The sequence below is a fragment of the Phoenix dactylifera genome, unplaced genomic scaffold (assembly GCF_009389715.1).
Source record: "Phoenix dactylifera cultivar Barhee BC4 unplaced genomic scaffold, palm_55x_up_171113_PBpolish2nd_filt_p 000912F, whole genome shotgun sequence".
NCBI lineage: Eukaryota > Viridiplantae > Streptophyta > Magnoliopsida > Arecales > Arecaceae > Phoenix > Phoenix dactylifera.
The window spans coordinates 160,056-182,384 of record NW_024068272.1 but is presented as its reverse complement, the minus strand read 5'-3'; the positions used below and the strand labels follow the sequence as shown (position 1 = coordinate 182,384).

Here is a 22,329-nt window from a genome sequence, read left to right as displayed (position 1 = left end):
TATATGTTACATCCAACATACCGTCTGTTAGGTGCGGCAAATGAATACAACATGTGGCACATGAATATGTATGACAGACAGACCACACAACACACACACACACACAGAGAGAGAGAGAGAGTGTGTGCTATTTATGTTCGTTCACATACCTTGAACGCATCTTTCTGATCATTTGGTAATGCCTCCTCCTTGATAAGTTCGTCAGTGAATTCCTGGATATCATGAAAAGCATTGATTCAGATGAAAAGGCTAAAAGCAGGAGCAACAACTCAAGTAACAATAAAGAGGAAAATAGGGCCTTTATTCTTCTGGATTATTCCAGCCTACTAAGGGTCAATCCCAATGGTAAAAGACCAAAAAAATGCAAATAAAAATATAAGACAAGAACTGGTATCCAAATACCTCAAGATCATCCAATTCCCAGTCAAAATCAGAGACAACCTACACAAGTAAATAGTCAAGCATCAAAACAATCAAAACCATAATACTGATTCTTGAGCATAAAAAGAATTTTGCTGAAGTACTTCTGTTTCCTGTACCAGAACCTGCATATAACCATGTGTGTGCAATATAAAAATTGTTAAGATTATTAGCTACAGTGCATGTACAAATACATGGGGCTGCCAAATACAAGGCAATTTAACTAAATTCTAAATTTTACAAAGATTCACAAATAATTAGCTATTAATTTTTGGAAAAAGGTTATGGTCAGTGCTGTGTTACCAGAACAACGAAGTTAAAAGAGTTTTCTTTTCAGGATTGGAAGGGTCTGCTCAGGTTCGGCATAAAGATATCTAATTAGGGATATTGCAGGAATTGCATACCTGTGTAATATTTCCACCATTCTATAGTGTTAGAGTTTGCAAATCTGGTGGTCAATCCTAGAGGATGTAAAATTCTTACAGAATGCAATGAATTTCAGATATCATAAGCATCTATTTAAGTTCTTTTTGAGCTATTAACATGGAGAAAAAATATTGGAATGAAAAATGACAGCAAAGGGAAAAAAAAAGCTCACAATCATGCAAAGTTAAGGAAGAACAAGTTAGCCAATCAAAACCATACTTACTGCTAAAAATTAGCTTACCGGTGGTTCTAACGGAAACATGATATTAACAACTGTATCATCTTCATCTTCATCAGCTTTCAAAGGTTGAAAATCTGTAAGAAAATCATGCAGGAGTTAGTGAGAACCACAGTAGCAAAATGTAAATGAAAAACAACTTATAAATCATAAAGCTCATCATCTAGTGATGCTTAAAATATCGTTCAAAACAAATATTCGAAAAACAAGAATGACAGCAACAATTAAGAAAGAAAATCTTCTTCAGTAGATTAAATATGAGCAAACAGTAATCAACAGGCTCTCCACTTGTGGTAATTCACTAGACAAATTTGAAAAAAAAATTCTATTCAAAACCGTAGACCACAAAAAAGAAACATGGCAAATCAAGGCTTCAAATGTGATTGTCCCTAATGAACAGCTCAAGTACTCCTCATTGTAACATGAAGATGCAGAACAAATAATATTTGAAACCTGATCACGTTGTGCAAGAAACAGGGCTAGGACCGTGACTTCGACATGATAACCCAGGGTAACAATTTTTACAAGCTCTGAGCTAGCATTGAATATCTAAACACTCAAGGTTGTATTTTAAGATGGCAACATAGGGAACAGCCAAGTAATGACTACAATGTGTTAGTTTGATCCTTGTGCTGAAGTAAATTTTGGGGAAATAAAAAGAAAAAATAGAGAAAAAGATGCATTAAAGTGCCTAAGTATGTATATCTCTTTTGTAATATATCTCTGCCGAGATTACCCATCAAAACTATGGTTCTTAGACCTATATAAAGATATATATGTAGAGAGAGAGAGAAAGAGAGGCTTGGCTATATTCGAGGGGATCTACCCTCAGATCCCGACAGGTTTACATTACATAATAGGGGTCTCGTATCAATAATCCGAGTTGTTAAATGTGATCTACTACATCTAAACTGCTTGCACAACAAAAGCTATGTAATTTGGCGATCTTAGCCTAGGCATCAAGTGTCAAAAAATTGGACAGTCCAAATAACATGAAATTAAGCATGTTTCTTGATCACTTGATACATAAGTTAGGGGTCTCCCAATCATATAATTCTTGATGTGGAAGCAATTTGGAGATAGTAGATCACATCCAACATCTTAGATCATCGATCTAAGACCTCTTTTACTTAATGTAGATCTGATCAGATCTAAGTGGAGATCCACTTAAGTATATCCAAGTCCGTCTCTCTCTCTCTCTCTACATATATATAAGGTGCACTTACAGCACAACTAGACAGTGCATTTTCAAAAGGAATAATTCGTATCCTTCCACAAGAAAAATATTAAAACATTTTACGATACAAAAAGACCTGGAAGTGCCTAAACAAATTCTAAAATAGTAGGAATGAAGGATACTGGTGATGGCAGGGATGCAATGAAAAATAGAAATACAATTTTACATGTACAACATCTCTCATATGATAAATATCCCGTTTTATTTAGTTCATCAAAGTCTTGCGAGTTCTACATCTCCAAACTCTTCCTACATGCTCTCTTTCTGTTTCAACTAGAGCACACATGATGAAGGCCAAAAGACTTTCTACTTAAATACTGTAGAACCGGATGTTGCTTGCCAACAACATTTACCTAAGATGTGTATCTCAAATGTATCCAAAAAGGGTCCTCTCCATATCCAATACCTCTATTTTTAAAATTAAATAAATGGATACCTGAAAGAAGTTCTTAGCATATATCATGCCCTAGGAAGCATGGATACTTCAAATCGCATACCATATCCGTATCAAATACATATCAGATACTGATATGTGTTAAATACTTCTTAGATACATGTTCAATACTTATTTAAAGTATCCTAATTCTCAAAAATAAAAAAAATAGTCTAGTTGATACACTCGAGATACTTCCCTGATACATTCAAACGTGAGAGAGGGTGTTTGCTCTCTTTTTAATATAACCTTTAAATCATGAATGGTTAATTTTATAGTCTACGATGCCATTATTAAAATATGAAGTATGTACTGCAGTCTATGGATTTGATTGATGACTAAATAATGAGCTTGTGAAAGTTGATTGTTATTTTAGTAGCCTGCTATGCTCTATGGATGTTTTGCATATACATACATGTGTATATTATTTGTGTATGTATACATGTATCTGTATATAAAGTACATATATATTCAATTATATATATATATATATTGACATGTCCTAGCCGTATGGTGTCCTACTTTTTTAAGGTTTCATGCATCAGCGTATCTATAACCTGTTATATCCATCTCCCGTATCCACGTACATGCTTTGCAGATCATGACATTTCAGGTGTAAATCAGATATGTATTGGGCACAAACATGGCTAATCCAGTGAAATATCCCTATTCCATGGGTATCTTATCAATCCCTTCAATGATTAACAAATATATTGTGCAATAAACATCGTCGCTTTAGGCACATTAAATGGAAGCTGAGAGTGCACGTATTCAGTTGTTATGCATATCTCCACTACACCAACATCAGCTATCAAAAGTGTGCTTAACAAAAGCAAATTACTACTTATCACAGAAAAGGACCTAATAATCCCATTAACAATTTCGTACAACAATTAGTATGTTTTATTTGAATTGGCTTGGGAATAATTTCAGAATATGAGCCTCTTTCTATGATGATTATCTACCTATTCTCAATGTTTGAATTCATCTAGCCTAAAGAAATAGGTCAAATAGCTTTTATATTGGCCATGGCTGCTTGCTCCAACGAGATGAAAAGTTTGAGACCTATATACCAACTGCGCTAACCTGGACTGGTAGGGCATGAAATAATATTTGTGGCAAGCCAGTCGAATGTTAATGATGAACCAGGGACATATTGGGCCAATATGATTCACTTGTCTCCCTACTATTGCAGAAAATCTAAGATGAGTGCTGAAGTGAAAATGACAGTTTTGGATAAGCATATGGAAAAGTCAATTCCCATACGGAACAAATTTGCTGAAAAGCAACTCCCTTTTTTCGCATGGTGATGAAAGCAAGGTTTTTCAAATCATGAGATATTGGCCATCATGGTGAGAAATCGATATCGTATGAACTGAGATCTTGATTTATCTTGATATATCGAAATCTCAACCAATTTATAACAACTGAGTTATCAATATCTTGGCTAAGATGGAAGGTGGGCAGATTAGGGAAAATAATTGGCACATCGGAAACCTCAACCCATGTATAAAAACTGAGTTATCAATATCTCAGACAATATCACAATATTGAGATTAACAATTGTTTTTAGGTTTTTTGATTTTGATATTTATTTAGTTGAGATAGTAAAAGGAAGACATGAAAATCTCAGACAATCTGTTGATATCGCATCAGCTGGTATATTTGAATATATTATTTCATATCAGCCAATATAGAGCTGAATTTTACATAAACCATATCCATGGATGCCTGATATCTAATGCAAACCAATATCTAACTGAGATGAAAACCTGGGTGTAAAGATACAATGAGATAGCATTACAGTCCAAACTGATACTATAGAAAGCTAACAACAATTAGTTTCATCACAATGCTAAATTAACAAGAAAAGGATAAAAATATTAAAAAGATGCTTTTACTAGTACAATTGGAGTAGGATGAACGGAACAAAAATGCACTACTGAAATGTTACATGAATTTGTTATGGAGATATATATTATGCAATGATAAGTTGTATAGCTGGATGTTAAGGTTTTAACAAAAAAATTGCATGCATACATGTATAGGAAAAATTAGCATGTGGATGAAGAAGTATGGCAAAGACAAGATAGTTGGAAGAAGAAAACTAGCTAATTGGAGTTTTGGAGTACCATAAGTCAATGATATAGAGATGAATTCTGGTTTGGACATTGAAAAAAAAAAAGTAAATACTAGACTTCACTGCCAAACACTAGATGATGGAGGGCATTCAAGCTCTAGTTGAAGGACCTATAAAGAGTGTAGAGAGACCAAGAAATACAAAGAGATCTGTGATAGTCAATTCACTATAACCAAAAAAACTCTTGACAATATCTTGATCTACGTAGGTATTAGTTGAATGAAGTATCATTACATATAAACAGAATATGGGATAGGACATTTTGATGAAGTTTATGATAAAATGGTCAATGATTATGTTCCACAACAGTTTACTTAGGATTGGAGCATCACTTTTGCTAAATTGTAGCAAACATTTGTTCGAGATTTCATATCATGATCATTGACAGAAGTCATAACTTCACAAAATAATCAGATAGGAGCAGTAATATGAAATGGTTGAAGATCAAAAAACAGGTACTGATAGCTGGACTGTAGCTACATATAAATAGTAATCTGTGAGTTTGGATAGAGTGCATAACAGCATCTATGAAGCTCATATTCACTTTATGGTCACAGGATCTAGAAGACATATATCATATACAAGAAAGTTATACATACATACGTACATAAATGCATGCATACATATGCATATACATGCATACATACATATATGAGAACCATTAGATCTTACAATAACAAAATCGCTAGATCAGTTACAATAACAGAGTCAATAGATCAGAAAAGGAAAACTTTAGATTTTCATCAAACAAAGATTCTTATGAAGTATTTGATGATGCATGCATGCAAGCACACACGCATCATCCATACATACAAACATATATGAGAACCATTAGACCTTACAATAACAAGTCACTAGATCAGTTTACAATAACAAAGTCAATAGATCAGAAAAGGAAAACTTTGGATTTTCATCTAACAAAGATTCTTATGAAGTATAGGACACTGAAGGAGAGTAGATTTGAAGTCATCATGTAATTATTCAGACTCCTATTATACATAACCACAAATTTTATCAAAATTAAACTAGATGTCAAACTGTTTATGGGTTTGGACTACTCAAAACTGGTTCAACTGTGTTGACCATCAAACTGTCTTAGTGTAAAAACCCAATAGGGCAGGTGGACTCTCCCCAACCCAAACACTACCTCACTCTATCCAAGTTCCTTCACCATGATCCACCCTTCCTACCCACTTGCCCTATCTCACTAACCACATTTCTAGCCTTGCCTAACTAGCATACCTAGCTCACCTTCTTCTCCTAACACCCTAGCCCCTAGCTGATACTGTTTCACTCAACCCACTCTCTCCCAACGCCCACCTCTACCCCATTTCGCTCCCTCCTATCACTATCCCCAGCCTGTCCATGTTCCAATGAAGTCATGCATGGCCTTGGAAGTTCTTTAAAGGAAGCTGCCTAGTACACATTTGTTTCCTTAAACAAAACCAACCAAGAATACCGGGCTTACAGTTCATCTGTTGTGATCATAACAGCTACCGAGCACTTCACTCCCGCATCTGCTTAAACCAAATGCTCGGTTCAGAATTTTGTTTTTGAAAGAACTCTAGGTCAATTTGAAGCCTTGATTGAAGCTCTAACTGGTGCCATCACACCCAATCAAAGAATATGATCGGATTTCAAAATGTTGTTCACCATCATCCTTTGATAACATTATCGTATATGCAGGTTTAATTATAACATTATCCAATGTACTAAGAAAAACTCAGTCACTTGACTCAATTGCCAACAACATAATAGAAATACATATATAACTTTTTAACATGCATAAAGTTGAACGTTCAATATATCCTCTTAAGATGTTTAACACCAACCCTTATGATGATTCTAGTGTCCATGTAGCCATATGTTTTCTTAATCAATTTAGCACTGGCCATATCCATTAAATTCTCTAAATGTTAAAATAAATTTCAATTGGCTCATGCCATAACCAAATTAAGAACTTGAAGTTGTATATGGGAATCCTTTTTTTGGAAAAAAAAACCCTTAACAATCTATACTTAAAACTAACATCATACTTAACTATTTTAAGCACTTCAAAACTACAGCTCAAGGATTATTGTGCCGGAACCGGAGCCTAGACTGGTTGCCCGGCGGCACGGTTTAGTACGCCCCCGTGCTGATCCATGTCGAGCCCATACCGACATAGTAGAGGAGGCAGGGAAGAGGAAGAACGGAAGAGAGAAAAAGAGAGAGAGAAGGGGGGAAAAGAGGGAAAGAGAAAGAGAAGACTGCCAAAGGCCAGCGGAGCGCATCCCAACACAGCAGAGAGGGCAGAGGAGAGAGAGAATGGGAGAGAGAACAAGAGAGAGAGGGGAAAGGGAGGGAGAGGGAGGAAGGCAGGGAGAGAGGAGGGTGGCGGACATCCGGCAGAGATTGGCGAAGGGCCAAAAAGCCGTGCTGAGGGGCGGAGAAGAGGCTCCACCTCCGGTTACAGGAGTCCCGGAGGGGGCCCCTTTTTATTTTCAAACTTTTAAGTAAAGTGGCACTTAACTTTGAAAATAAAAAGGGGCCTCCTCCAGGACCCCTGTTTCCAACAAACAGAGAACTGAAGGCAGACCCCCTATTCCGCCTCTCCACATAGTTCTGGCCCTCCGTCGGTCGACTGCCATCCTCAATCTCTCTTTCTTCCTCTCCCTCTCCCTCTCCCTCTCCCTTTCTCCCTCGCTCTCTCTCTCTCTCTCTCTCTCTCTCTCTTCCTCTCTTTCTCTGTCCCTTCTCTCTCTCCATCGTCGGTTTCTCACTTTGGTTGCTGGAACTGTCCCAGTCTGCCGCCAGTATAGCTAGCGGTTCGGGATAGTTCTGCCGACCATGCCACAGCTACTTGAAGATGTCCTTAGTTTTCGGTCTTTGTCTTCAATATTTAAACAGTATTGCAATACTTAGTAAATTCTTCTTTCAAATATATTGCTTATTTAATTTTCCTACCATCTACTAGAATTTAAATTAAAGAATTGAGCAAGTAATCATAGCTCACATGCTTAAACACATAATATATTCATGATCAGTTCAACATTCAGCCCCATCACATGTACTGGGCTTGCATACCATTTACGCAACCACCTCATTTCTGCCTCAAAGACAATCAGGTATTTTGGACAGGGAGATATATAGCTACGAGAAATGCTTTAAGAAAACTCATTTATGGTGTCATATTGATCTTGATGAGGATGGATGATGAAACAAGATCCATAAAAAAATAATCTACATTGATGCTTTCATATTCAATGGAACCATCTTACATTCAACATTAGGGAGCAAAACCTCAAATCACAGACCACATACATAGTAATAGAAAAAGATGTTGGGGCATAGAAAATCATTGCAAAATAAATTAGTCAATGTATAAATTTCCAATGGATTGCAACAACCTTTTGCACAAAAAAATAGGAAAAAATAAAAGGTTAATAAAACTCACAAGGAAGGCAATAGTCATATTGTTTGATGCGCTCGATTTTCAGATGTTTTAAAAGCAGATCTGCAGGATAGTATCCAGTTTATGTAATCATAATTTAAGATGTGATATGGTTTTATAAGATCAAAGCATCTAATAGAGGTCAATGACAAAGAAAAATAATTAGTTTCATCCAACAAAATGATAACATGAAAAACAAAAAGAAAAGACAAAAATATCAAAGAAAGATACATGAGACAGTTAGTGACTCGTGACAAGAATCACAAAGAACTAAATTATCCTAATGCCAAGCAAACCAGTATTGCTTCTCCATGCAAAATTTATACCATAGTTTCATAGTTCACATCTCCATTAAGTTCTTCAAAGAAAAATGTTGAATAAAATGCAAGGCAGGTACATAGACATAAAAGAAATAACCACTAGCAAAAAGTAGATTAAGTGTACTTCTAAGCACTGCAACATAATAGATGTTTCAAATTTCTTGGAACTTGAATTGGATCAAAATATTTTTCAAGTAAAAGATTGAGAATCAAATTGATAGGCAACGACCTTCATATAGTTTATCATAGAAGCTGGTATACAAATGTGATATTCCCTTATATAGGTCTGAAAAAACCATTACCAATGGTAAATGTATTATCAAACAAGGTATTAAATCAAGTCCAAGGGTGTGAGTGCATATAAATGCACGCATCCAATTGTTTGACATAGAATAGGAAGTGATAGCCAAACATTTGTACATAATACGGTTATGTATGCCGCTAAATCCATACGCCACTATATATGAAGTTGTATTTTATTGAAATTTATCCATAGGCCATTACATGTAAAAGCATGACCATCAAATACAATCAATAAGATAACAAGAACTATATTGATGTTAAGTGCTATTTTTTATACTTTTCAAACAATTGATGTGTTGGATATTAATTGCCTGAAATGAACTCGTTTAGAAGGTGTTTAGATTCAAGGAAATCAGCTTAAACACCAACAACTACAATCAATCGTATCGACACTATTATTTTTAGTTGATAGACCTGCCATATTACTGTTTTGCATTCATCACTTGAAAGAATATAATTATTAAATAATCGTAGTAAACAGAAACATAATTTACATCAGATAGAATTCATTTGATTATAGCATGTAAGAAAAATCCTGTGCCATCTCAGCAGTCGACCAGAACAAAAGCCATATAAAATAATGAAAAAGCGTAAAAAAATACAGGGATATACTTCGTTGGCTGCAGGCCAAGGTAAATATTTGAGTATTCAATCTATCAACCTGACTCTGCCTGTCGAAGAAGAGAGAAAACCTAACTAAACCAATACGATCTTCCATGGAAAATTTTGTATAATCATATTTGAAGTTTCAAGATCTTAAATATGAAGTATGAATTGAAGGTACCGGTTTTCTAGCGGAATGTATGGAACCCATGCCATTTTCATTGCCTTCATCGGTATTATATCTTCAGTCTCCCTTTGAACAGATTTTATACCAATCTTATCTGATGGTGGAATAGAAGAAACCACCTGCTTAGGATTATTTTAATGAACAGGAGTAAAAAATTAGTCAACATTTATGATAGCACCATTCATATGAACAATAAAACCTTAAATCAAGCTTTTCAATACTGGTACTACCTGTCCCATTTTTCCATCAAAGCAATATGGTATGAGGATAGTACAGGTACCGACAATACATACCAAAATTGACAACAAGGTTCGCCGTCTCGGTACCAAAATCCGTACCCGGTGTCACCCTAGCACAGTGTCGATACGGTACAAAAATTTTTTGACGTACTGAATGTCAATATATCACCCATACCGGATACCGGTACCAAACCGGTACGATACGCCTCGTACCATCCAGTTCGGATCAGTATAGCGTACCATGATTGGCACATTCCAAAAAATAAAAAATATGATACCAATCATACGATTGGTATAGTATCACCGGTACGCACCAGACGGGACTGGTACAGACCAACCATGGCCAGTAGTAAATATACAGTGTTTCAGGATCCCTGCACCCACACCGATGAAGGTTTCATGTCTAAACCTATAATACTAGTCATACAATCCCATTTTGGTGGCTTTGTAACCATGCTTAAAATATTTTGGTGTGATAAACTGAAATTTGTTTAAAACATAAATAGAAGCTTTCAATGCCAACAAACACCACAAATGCAGCAAAAACGTTTTGTAGGAGACAAATAACTAGATATACCATGTTCTACAGTATCAACCTTGAAGCACATATGATGCTACACCAGTAATTTGGAAAGAGAGGAAATAAAAACGATACATTAGGCAGCATTGAAGTTCTATGATTCTCACATATACTCTTTTCTATGTATAACGTAAAAATTAGAAAAGTTAACAAATGGAAGCGCATCCAGACTAATATATTAGTCCCTAAAATCGATGTTCTTATTTAAATAATGGTAATTTAGAGGCTTCATCTGCACATGATGTCTCCACTTAGCCACCTTGACAAAACCACCTTACAAATCCTCATCAGTTATCTTCAGCTGCTTGTGACTCTTACTCCATCACAGTCTCATAAGCAAATCACCTCAGATGTGAGCTAAGCTACTTTGTCTCTATTTGATATTATAACCGTCAAGCAAAATCCTTCCCAGGCCCCTCTGTGTCATGCAGTTGTCTTACAGACCAAGGCCGTCACTGCATTATTTTGGAATTAGACACAATATGTTCAGATAGGCATGATCTGGAATAAACTGGACTGAGAAAGTATTATGTTGAATAAAAGTGGGAGAGTGGCACACTGGCACATTTGATATCAGGCCAACCAATTTTTTCTAGACTTGCATTTGTGAGGCCTTGCATGAAGATCAGGTACTTGACGATCAGCATGCATTACCGATATCGTTCACGGCAGTGTTTGCCATGGACCGACAATATGCAGGCCCTACAAAGAACGCATGTGTTTCACACGTAACCACTCTCACCTCCCTATAAATTAGTTAGATGGATCATCGTGATTCAGATCATACATTTGGCCATGTGCTTAACCAGCAACAAAATACACCAAAGTCTAACAAATAGAAAAGCTCGAAAAATTAACTCCAAGTGTGGGAAGACAGTATGAATTTACTTACAGCTACCACAATGGGAATAAGTACGACTTTCTGTTCACCCTTTACAACCAACAGCTGAGCTGAAAGAGGGAAAAATGATCAAATAAATTTATTAGTATAGATGGTGATCTTTTACAAGCTTGACAAGCAATTAAGCAAACATATGCAAGTACCATATGCTCTATACTCAAACTCAAAGAAATAAAAATAAAAAAAGGAAGGAAACATAAAAGAGTTTTTGCATGCAAATGCAAGCTCAAAGGCTTCATGATCATGCTCTATTCATTTTTGACCATCTAATAGCAACTAGGTATGCATAAGCACAAATAAAATTCATGGCAGAGGTTCCAATATCAGATGAAAAATGCAGAAAATAAATTTAAGTGATATCCTCTCATGGTAGAAGATCACATCAAGCAACAAATATAAATTCAACGTCTATGGCTTCATTCTGCTAACAATGTAGAGTCCCACCACTAGTAATTTAGAAGCATGAAGTTGAATAAAGTGAACAAACACTAAATAAACAACTTACCTTCGGTGCATCCAAAGAGGTAGACCTTCTTTCCATGAAGCTGTCCCCCTTCCTCAAAAGCTCTCTATTCATAGAAAACAGAATTCAGTTCATTCTAAACAGATTGTTCAAATTCAAGCTTCTAAAAGCAAATCCCTTAATATCAACTCAACTAAGCTTTAATCCCTTAATACTTAAAAAAAATCCCTTAATCATACCTCCAAATTTGAAAAATTCCAATTGATCTCACGAAGTTTATCCATGTTTTCCCACTGTCATCAACAATGTTCGAAGGTTCACAACAACTCAGGGTAACAAAAGAGAACAAAGATTATCGAGCATGCTACTTAATGCCTATTTGATACAGCAGCTTCCGAAAGTTATCTTAAGATATATAAAATAAAAGTTTGATGTGGAAATAGACCTCAGTTCCAACAGGAAAGGCAGCTTGCCATAGATCCTCCTGCATAACAACAACCACTATTTAGCTCACAGTCTAATAAAAGAAAAGCATAACATAGTAAATAATTGGAAAAAATACATGAAATAGCAACATCTACAGAGAAATTTAGATCATGATACCATAAGAAATTTAACATCAAAGTAGAAAAATCCATGCCAGCTAGAGTGGACTTAAATGTTCCAAAAAAAAAGGTCATCTCAGCAATGTAGTAGTTATTAACACATACATCCCATATAAGAAATACAACTGGAATACAATCCAAAAGAACAGCGCCGCATCAACACAACAAATTTCAGGAAGTCCAAACCACAGAACCAATCAACATCAAATCCAACAACTTGCCAACCACCACCCCGCAATAACCTCTAACACCCCCTCCCCCCCGCCCCCAAATTCTCAGAAATCAAGAAACAAAAAAAAAAAAAAAAAATCAGTCGGTCGGAAGAGGGAACTTAACCAGATTCCTCTTGTCGGGGAAGAACTCGGGCTCCGTCTTAAGCTTGACGGCGGCGGGGGCCTTGACCCGCTTCCCTCTGGTTGAGGCCTTGGATTCCTTGGGGAGCTCTTCCGGCGACTTGCTGCCGCCACTGCTGCTGCCGCCCACCTCCTCCCTCTTCGCCGCCTCCGCCGCAGCCTTCCTCTTCCTCCCCCTCGGCGTCGCCCTCGGCCTTCTCATTTTCGATCAAACGAATTACGGCTCGGATTAGGGTTAGGGTTTGAAGAGAGGAAAGCGAGAGATGGAGAGAGATAAGAGCTATTGCGTGCGAGAGAAATGGGATGACGGAGATCTGTGAGTAGAGAAAACGCGGTCACAATCCGAATTTGAAGAGAGGAGAGAAAAGAGAATAAGGCTATTTATGGCGTCCAATTCCCAGGACAGACGGAGCGTGAGGGAGGGTTCAGGGAGCGGTTTGCCTGGAAGCGAATCCGTCCGATCTTTCGTTTGATGCTATCTTGGCCATCTGATCTATTGGGGTGATGGGAAGGGATCGGCTGTGCTTCCGGCCTCGTGGCTCTTTTAGAAAATTTGAACGGTGGGTTGGCACGCCGATTAGTCGGATTCTACTAGATCTTGAAAATTCTGCGGACCGGGCTCGTGTTGAATATAATGGACCGGCCAGAACCGGTCCGGTTTTTGGGGAAATGGGCCTAATATGGGCTAAGGCGCAGGGCATACATGGGTCGGCGCAGGGTTGTGTTTCATCTTCCTGCCACACCCACATAGATCTCAAAATGCTTCGAACTCCCTTATTCAACAACTTACACAGATCTCAAAGTAATATATGGATAACCCAATGGCGGATCCATGCAAAGAAGGTAACTCCTCTTTCATGCGAAAGATACACCACGACCTATATGGGCCACAATACGTGACCAACTTCTAAACTGCGCAGGAATAATGGAATTAGTTTGCACTCTATATGAATCAAATTCTATTACACTCTTATGTTGGATCTTGGATGTCACGACTGCAAAGAGTATTGTGGCTCCTATTTTCCCTCTTTTTAAATGCTTCTATACCATATAGTTGGTGCAGTCCCTCCTCATATAGGATCCACCTCATTTAAAATTTAAAAAATAAAATAAAATGGCAGTTTAAAATCGCTTGGCGTGGGACGTGTGGTAATTGTAGAAACCAAGAGTCGTAGAATCTACGGAAAATGATGAAAAAAATAGAAAAGAAGAAGGAAAAGAAAAGGTGCTACTTTGTTGGATGATCGGATGATTGATTTTATCTAATTTGGCTGAAATTTCAGTATATTGTTTATGGCATTGAGAGCTATAGACTAAACAGTTTAAATCTTTGAAAAGCCTTTCCTATTGATTATTTCAAGTATCAACACTTGGTGAGATCCATCTTCTATTTTGTTGTTTATTGTTGAAATCCGCCTTATTGGTGAAAAATATTTTTGTTGTAAAAGTCAAGATTAAATCTTGTTGATATTTATGCAGTCTTTAATTAAAATAGAGAAGATCTATTGTAATCTCATTATTCTAAATAATGGAAGTTTTTTGTTGGAATAGATTCCGTGGTTTTTTTTTCTTCACATCGAAGGATTTTTCACCTTAAAAAAATTGTGTTGCCTCTTGTGTGTGGATTGCTTGATTATTTTGCTTGTTAATTACTTTAATAGATTGCTTGATTAAAAAAAATTAGATCTTAGGTACTTAAATAGGATCAAGAAACCCAAATAATATCTTTCAGCTAGCCTTTTTGAGTAAGGAATACTGCAGCACGGATCTATTGAGGCTGACATCGGCCAATCATAGTATTTGATATTAGATTTGAATGGATTTGAACCCTTAGCCTAACGAGAAGGTCATGGCTTAGACAGAAGAAGTATATGAGGACTTGTGCGGACATGTGTTTAGTCCCACATCAGTTATTCTAAAGCCATCCGGTCTATATGTTTCTATACTATTATAAATGCGGGCTTTTTTTTAAGGAAGTACAATGGCTGCTCATTCTATCCTAGCGTAAGTGCAGCCAACAGAGTCAAAAGCTACAAAATAGTATAACTGTGGATGAGGGGTCCCCTAATGCGTCCATAGGACCTTCCCGGTATGCTGTGCTGTATAGAAGGCGATTCAGTCAGTGGTTTTGTTCGTCTTTCTGTACACATGTACCGCTAATTTATGCGGGCTTTTTTCAGTGGCCTGACGTCATGGCTCATGATGTGGTCGGGCCTGGGCTATCCGGAAGTCCAAGTGCGTCAGTCATTTTTGGGCTCCAGAGAATTCTAATCGGTCCAACTCTTTGCCACTTCAAAGCACTTCGATTCCCCAATCCGACCATTTCCTCATATCTCATGCTTCATTGGCTCAAAGGGAAAGATATTCGCCCACCAAAACAAAAGGAGAGAAGCAAATTCCCGGTGGGCTTGCGTGATCTCAAACAGTAGAAGCGTATCGGTCTTATTTGGCTTTCTGGTGCTCACAAGAAGAAGATGAGCGAGGAAAGAGGCGGAAGGAGCGAATGAAAAGAAGAGCTTCAGGCGTCCTTGAGTTGTGAGCCTCATTTATTCCCTCTCCCAATCCTTCTTCAGTTACAATGTTTTATATCTTTCCTTAAAGTTATAACCTTTATGAATTTGTATTTTTCATTGTTTAGGTAACGCCTACCTGTGAAAACTTCACCGTTTGCTCTGCTACGTGCCACCGTGCAATTGGATTTTTATGTCTTTAAGTAGGATTGATAAGATAGAGATCAAACTAAAGCACAGTTGATCATGCAAGATGAAACTTTTATACAGAATTTTCCCTTATCTTTGCTGTCGCTCTCTGACAACGGTCTTGTATTTTCTCCCAGGCCCATTCATCTAATAAGCTCCTAAAAAACCTGCCAAGAAGAAGGAGGAGCTTGGATTTTAAGTTTCATTATAGACAAAGGTAAACACTTCAAGCACTTGCATCAATCGTTATATTTTTTCCATACGAGATTGCAATATTGCATCTGTTTCATGCTATGAACGTATTACGAAGGGATTTATAGGCGTATAGAAAAGTTAGAAATCATGTCAAGCACGGTTGAAGTTTTAAATAAGAAAAAGAAAAATCTGGTCATTTAATTTTACTATTCTGATACAAAACCGAGAATTCCAAGTTTCGTTCTATCCATGCATCTACACGTTATCAATTTATCAAATTTTGTATATAATTTTTCATCAGATTGGGGGATCACAGCCATCATTGCTATCTCTCACTCTCAAGTGCATCTTCATGAGTTAGACTGTAACATTATCTTGATCTTGGCGCGTTCTGTGCGCATCAAAGGAAGTAGCCAGCACTGGCTACTAAATATTCGATCTAATTAATGAACTTTTTGTATCATAATTATAATTTGATGCATAAACCTTTAGTTTTAGCTGGTCTTTTTTTTTTTCGTCCTCCTCAGAGAAAAAGCAGTACCAAGTGGATGTACTTAATAAGAACAGAACTAGTAATACTGGCAGTACCAAGTGGACTGCTTACAAATTATATCCATCAATTAAATACTCATTTAGAGACAGATTTACCTGCAACAAAGGATGGTGGGGCTGCAAGGAGCCATTGAAGAAGAAAGGAGACATGGAGTGCTCTCCATTTATGCGAGAAGAGAGCATTATGGGTATTTAAAGTTTTTTTTTTATGATCTGTTTTTTTTATTTTGTTAAATACATGTGGATGAGGTGACGAAGTCACGCAGGGGAAGTCACAGCTGACAGTGTTGACATCACGGAAGCAGGAAAATCTCCATGAAAAAGAGATCAGGATTGTTGATGCTTAATTCATTTCATTTCTCTGAGCCATTTGATTTATTAGAAGCATTTAACTCTCTAATAACTTTCATTGCCATCTTTCAATGTAATTATATTCAGACTAGAGTATATCTTATTTTCAGGAAAAGGATTGGGGGAACCCCTGACGATTTTGATGCAGAAAATGAGAAGTACAGGTTTCTCTGCTAGGAAAGAGCCATACCAGCAAACAAGAAAATCATAAGAGAGAAAAAAAAAGGCTTGCGAAAGCTAGGATCCAAGCAGACCAATACAACAATAAAGTCCTTTATCTCATTCCTAGCTTTTTCATGATCCTTGCCAAATCAAACAATTAATTTTGTTTGCATGTCAAATCCAACATATGTTGTTCATGTCCTAGGTTGATGAAAACTTAGTAAAAAAGCCGGACTTATAGATTGTCCATCACCCTAGAACATGCAACAAATGATATAATTATCTCTCTCCTTACAAAAACACCAGCAAACTGCCATCAAGCAATTTGCTAGTTCTATTGCAATTGCTTCAACCCCATGAGTGGTGCTGCATCAAAGTAACATAGCAGCCTTGCCACAAAATGTAAGATATAACCCAGCCAGTCCATTTCCAACCAAATCACTGAGCAACCAAGAAAGCCAGTAAGGCTTAGTAATACCATCTTTATATGAGTCCAATCCCTGAATTTTTTTTTTCCTCCAAAAGGCATGTTAATTAACTACTAGTTTCACTCACCAGGCTAACTTGAAGGGAATCTTGGAAGGTAGTCAAGGAGGAGGAGAAACAGCCTATTTCAAGTGGAAATGGAGACAAGGAAAGCTAGAGTCTTGCCATCCTTATTGTTAGCACTGATGCTCTCTTGCTTACCTTTTGGAGTTCATTCGAATTACCATGAATCCAAGATCCACTATCATGATTTTATTGTGAGTGACCCCCTCTCCTAATCAACTTTGTCACAATGATAAATAATATTTATTTACATTGGAAAAGAATTCGAAAGTGTCAGAGAAGGCTATAAGATGACTAGAAGTTAATGTGGATATAAAAAAAAAGGTAAATCTTGTTGGATCATAAATGGTGGCGACATCTCAATTTCCATTTTATAGGAAAAAATAAAATACTTAGTTTTTTCTTGTCTTTGTGTGATTTTTGATATGTCCAAAAGATAGCTAAAGATTCAGTTGCCATGCTATTGCAGCATCATTAGGATGCTGAGGAACTGAAGCATTCACATACTAAATATATCTTTATCCATTATTTTCTTCAGACAAGAAAGGAATTTTGTCATGATAACAAGGAAAATTATTTTTTTTTCTATACACTGGAGATTATATATTGTGTTTGCTAAAAATATATATCTTCTAACTCATTAATTGCAGGTTGACTTGTCACCATACATTCGGCTCTGTAAAACAAAAAAATCCTGACTGTAAATGGGCAATTTCCTGGGCCAACTCTCCATGCCCGCAGAGGAGACACCATGGTTGTCAATGTCCATAACAATGCTAGCCACAATATAACTATCCATTGGTCTCTCTCTTCATCTCTCCCTCTTTCTCTCTGTTCTCCATTAATTATCTCGTGCAAAATCTTTGATGTGTTTTGCATTGGAGTATTCATACAGTTCCATCGTTCGATTTTAGTTCTTGTTGAGTGAAAAAAGAAAAGCATTAAGACAATGAAAATTCTCTAGTAATTAGGTGATGCACCACAATTAGTCCAGAAAAAATTACTCTGGTGTTTGATAAAACAAAGTGTTTGGATATTTACAGCATATTTTTAAGAAAAAAAATCTGTCTTAAGAACCAGCCATCCGAATAAAATAACATACAATATCCATCATCAAACAAAAATCCTTTATAGAAAATTACAAAAAACAACATCCATCCTCCTATCCCTACTCCCATCATCATCACTACTACCACCACTCCTACCATAATCATCACCTCCACCACCATTAGTACGATGACTGACATCACCATGACCACCATCAGCAGAACTAGGAGACAACCACCACCATCGCCATGGCCACCACTACTACCACTCGCAACTGCTATCACCAGCACCACTACCACCACCACAACTACGACAATCGCCGCTGCAGTCACCGCCACCACCGATGAGTCTAATCACGCTGCGCCTCGTAGAATTGAAATAAGTGGTTTTGCATTGTTCTACTGGGGGAGTTACTAATGGACTCTGACAAAATTTCAGGCATGGAGTAATACTACAGTGCAACCCATGGGCAGATGGTGCCTCATACATCACTCAGTGCCCCATCCAGAGAGGCCATAACCATACGTACCGGTTTGTGCTAAGCAAAGAACAGGGAACCTTTTGGTGGCACGCACACAACCATGCTGCACGGGCCACAGTTCATGGCGCTATTATCGTGTCTCCACGTCCATTTTCCAAATCCCAGAACCCATTCCCGGTACCTCACGGTCAGATGCCAATAATAGTCGGTAGAGTCCTCGCCCTGAAGAACCTTTCCGAGATCATATCTAATTTTCTTTCAGCCTGGGCTAATCTACTCCAGTTCGAATGCTCATTATGTAGTATCTTTACTTGAATCAACACATATACTTTATTTTTCAATGCATATTCTTGATCGCATTTTATTTAGAGTTGGTATCAAATGTTATGTGTTCTCTCTTTTGTAGGAGAGTGGTGGAATGGAGATGTGATGGAGGTGTACAGAGAGGCAGTTGAAATGGGAGGACATCCTGTGCACTCTGATGCTTACACCATCAATGGACAGCCTGGTTATCTCTATCCATGCTCCAAGTCAGGTACTAGATTGCTAGAGAAAACCAACTTGATCCTAGTTTATACAAACACAGCTAAACTCTGACACGTACAAACTATTTTCAATCAAATTACTCTTGATAGAAACCTTTAAGATGTCGGTGGAACAAGGTAGAACTTATCTTCTTCAGATCATCAATGCGGCCATGGATGAGCAGTTCTTCTTCTCCATTGCTCAGCATCAGATGACATTGGTTCGGATTGATGGAAGCAACACTAAGGCCCTGGCTACTGACTATATAATGATCTCTCCTGGCCAGGCCATGGATGTCTTAATAGAAGCCAGCCAACCTTCTGGCTACTATGTCATGGCTGCCAGTGCTTTTGACAATGGAATGGGATCTATGGGACACATGATTGCTATGGACTCCATGAGTTTTATGGGACCTATGACTGCCCAAACTGTGACCACAGCTTTCCTTCAGTATACTGGCTCGCCTTGCTCTCCTCCATCATCCCCTACGTTACCATCCCTCCCTGCTTACAATGATTCACTTGCAGCCAATAATTTCACAAGTCACCTGGCTAATCACAGAAAAAATTTGGAGTTCTATCTCAGGGATGTCGAGGAGCATCTCTTCTTCACTCTCTCGGCAAACTTGATCAACTGCGGTGCTAAAAAGACATGTGAAGGAGAGATGGGCATGATGAACAAGGCCAGTATCAACAACATAAGCTTTGTGAAGCCCCGAGTAGATGTGCTCCAAGCTTACTATTATGGTCTTCATGGTGTTTATGATGAAGATTTTCCAGGAGAGCCACCACTAAAGTTCAATTACACTGGCATGAACATGATGAACAAGAGGCTGTGGGAGCCAGAGATGGGCACCAAGGTGAAGGTGTTGGAGTATAATACGCTTGTCGAGCTTGTTTTCCAGGGGACTAGTGTAGTGTCTGGCGAGAGCCATCCAATGCATCTTCATGGACATAGATTTTATGTCGTTGGATGGGGGCCTGGGAATTTTGACCCCGAGAAGGACCCTCTTCATTACAACCTTAACAATCCACCTCAAGTGTCCACTGTCGCAGTTCCAAAGAATGGCTGGACTGCCATCAGATTCAGGGCTAACAATCCTGGTAAGCTTTGGTGGTCACCTTTTCCTCGGGCAACTAGTAGCAACTTTAACAAATCTACTTCAGTTTTGTTTGCTCAAGTTATTAATAAACTGATTCCTTTAGAAATGGCTGCATGTAGAGTTCTTAAAGCTCACCTGTTTTCTGTTAAAAATTCGTAATGTTCAGAACTAGGCTTGTTGGGAGGAGATATGAGATCCAGTAGAGGTATTCTTCTCAAAAGTCAAAAAACGAACCAATGGAAATAGAAACTAATGGAATAATGTCAGGAGGAGAGAAAAATCCAAAAATTATAACATTCTTTCGAAGAGAAATTTTCCATTGCATTTCACCTTATAAGGGTTTGTTTTGATCTCAGGCTATATTTTTCAGAAAATCCTGCAAAGTTGTTTTTTTTTTTTTTAATGTTTGAATAGTAGGTGTCTCTGTGCCCTGAAAGTCTACATAGGTTGAACAAAATGTTGAAATGGCTGATTTTTTTTAATTAGTTGTATTTAGCCCTATTCCATCCCAAAATTCTTTTTTTTTAATCTTGAAAACTATAATTAGGGGATATAGTTTTCTAGAGAGATTTTTCGCATAATATCCGCAGAGGATGTCTTAATACCCTTTTTATTCGTTGGGCAAATGACTCAGATTAGAAATGCTAGATCATCGCCGGCATTCTCTAAATTTTTCAGCAAACATCAGTACTTCCTCTATTTAAAAAAAAATCAATATATTCCTTTTTTTTAAAGGAGGTATTCTTGAAAAAGGCATGATAAAGATAGGAGAAGATGAGTCATGATATTTGAAAATTAATTTATATTTTTCTAATCCTACAATTTAAGGTGTACCTTTAAGTTTATGCTTATGTATTTTTAAATCATAGCTTGATTGCTTAAAAGCTAGAGAAATTACAAGCACTTGTGATCGTGCAGATAGGTCCCTGAGGTTGTTGTCATATTTGGTTCCAAAATTTCTTTTCTGCATCATTGGCAGGTGTTTGGCTTCTCCATTGTCACTTTGAGCATCACCAAAGTGTAGGCATGAGCATGGTGTTTATAGTTAAAAATGGCACAGGGAAGTCCCAAAGGGCTCTTTCTCCTCCACCTCGAGACATGCCTGCTTGCTGAAAGGTAGCATCCTTTTCTGAAGAACTTGATTGGAGACCACTTCTTTAGTTTAGAGAACCATTAGCTAAGTGATTAGCCACAATTAGCTGTTCTCAGCTCCCTTTTCTTTTCGCTAAGAAAAAAAAGAAGTTCCCTTCTCTTGATCTTCTATGGTGCTGTTTTTTTTTTTTTTTGTTTTACTGTCCAAACAATAATCATTTCCCTGTATGCTCCTCAGATACTCCTTCCCAAGTTCTTGCATCTCCCTGTACATTCTATGTAAATATTGTTTTACTTGGTTCTCAATAAAATTCTGGGTGGCCTTTGCCTCCCTTTCAATCAATATATATATATATATATATATATATATATATATATATATATGTTGCTGGTGGTCCAAACCGAGAACGATTGGCACTGCGGTGTGAACGGGGTTCCGTCTGAGTTGTCTTGGTTGGTGTTGGTTGCGCTCCACCTTCCGCCAAGAAACCTGCAAACAAGCCTTGCACCACCACCAGGGTGGTGATGGCCCTCCGACGGTCCAAGTCAGAGGAGATTGGAGGAGGAGGAGGGTGATAATCGAAGTAAGAGAGTGCTCTGGGAGATATTGCTCACCTCCCCCCTTTCTCCCCCCAGCCGCATATATACCTGGCTGGGGGGTCTCTCAGGGGGGTTCGTTATCGTGGGGCACGA

At 37.7% G+C, this 22,329-nt stretch overlaps 1 protein-coding gene and 1 pseudogene across 1 annotated transcript; one reads left to right on the top strand and one right to left on the bottom strand.

Moving 5' to 3' along the window:
• Window positions 1-72: 72 nt before the first annotated feature.
• Window positions 73-13,241, bottom strand: LOC120107581 (protein HEAT INTOLERANT 4-like). Its single transcript, XM_039120909.1, has 11 exons — window positions 12,865-13,241; window positions 12,369-12,407; window positions 12,163-12,216; window positions 11,966-12,029; window positions 11,452-11,510; window positions 9,735-9,859; window positions 9,563-9,621; window positions 8,331-8,390; window positions 1,088-1,161; window positions 403-441; window positions 73-212 (listed from the first exon to the last, which is right to left on the bottom strand). Exons 1-11 carry the CDS (start codon window positions 13,081-13,083, stop codon window positions 132-134), a joined length of 873 nt encoding a protein of 290 aa, XP_038976837.1. The 5' UTR covers window positions 13,084-13,241; the 3' UTR covers window positions 73-131.
• A 1,970-nt stretch (window positions 13,242-15,211) lies between these two features.
• LOC120107582 lies at window positions 15,212-21,979 on the top strand (annotated as a pseudogene).
• Window positions 21,980-22,329: the final 350 nt, after the last annotated feature.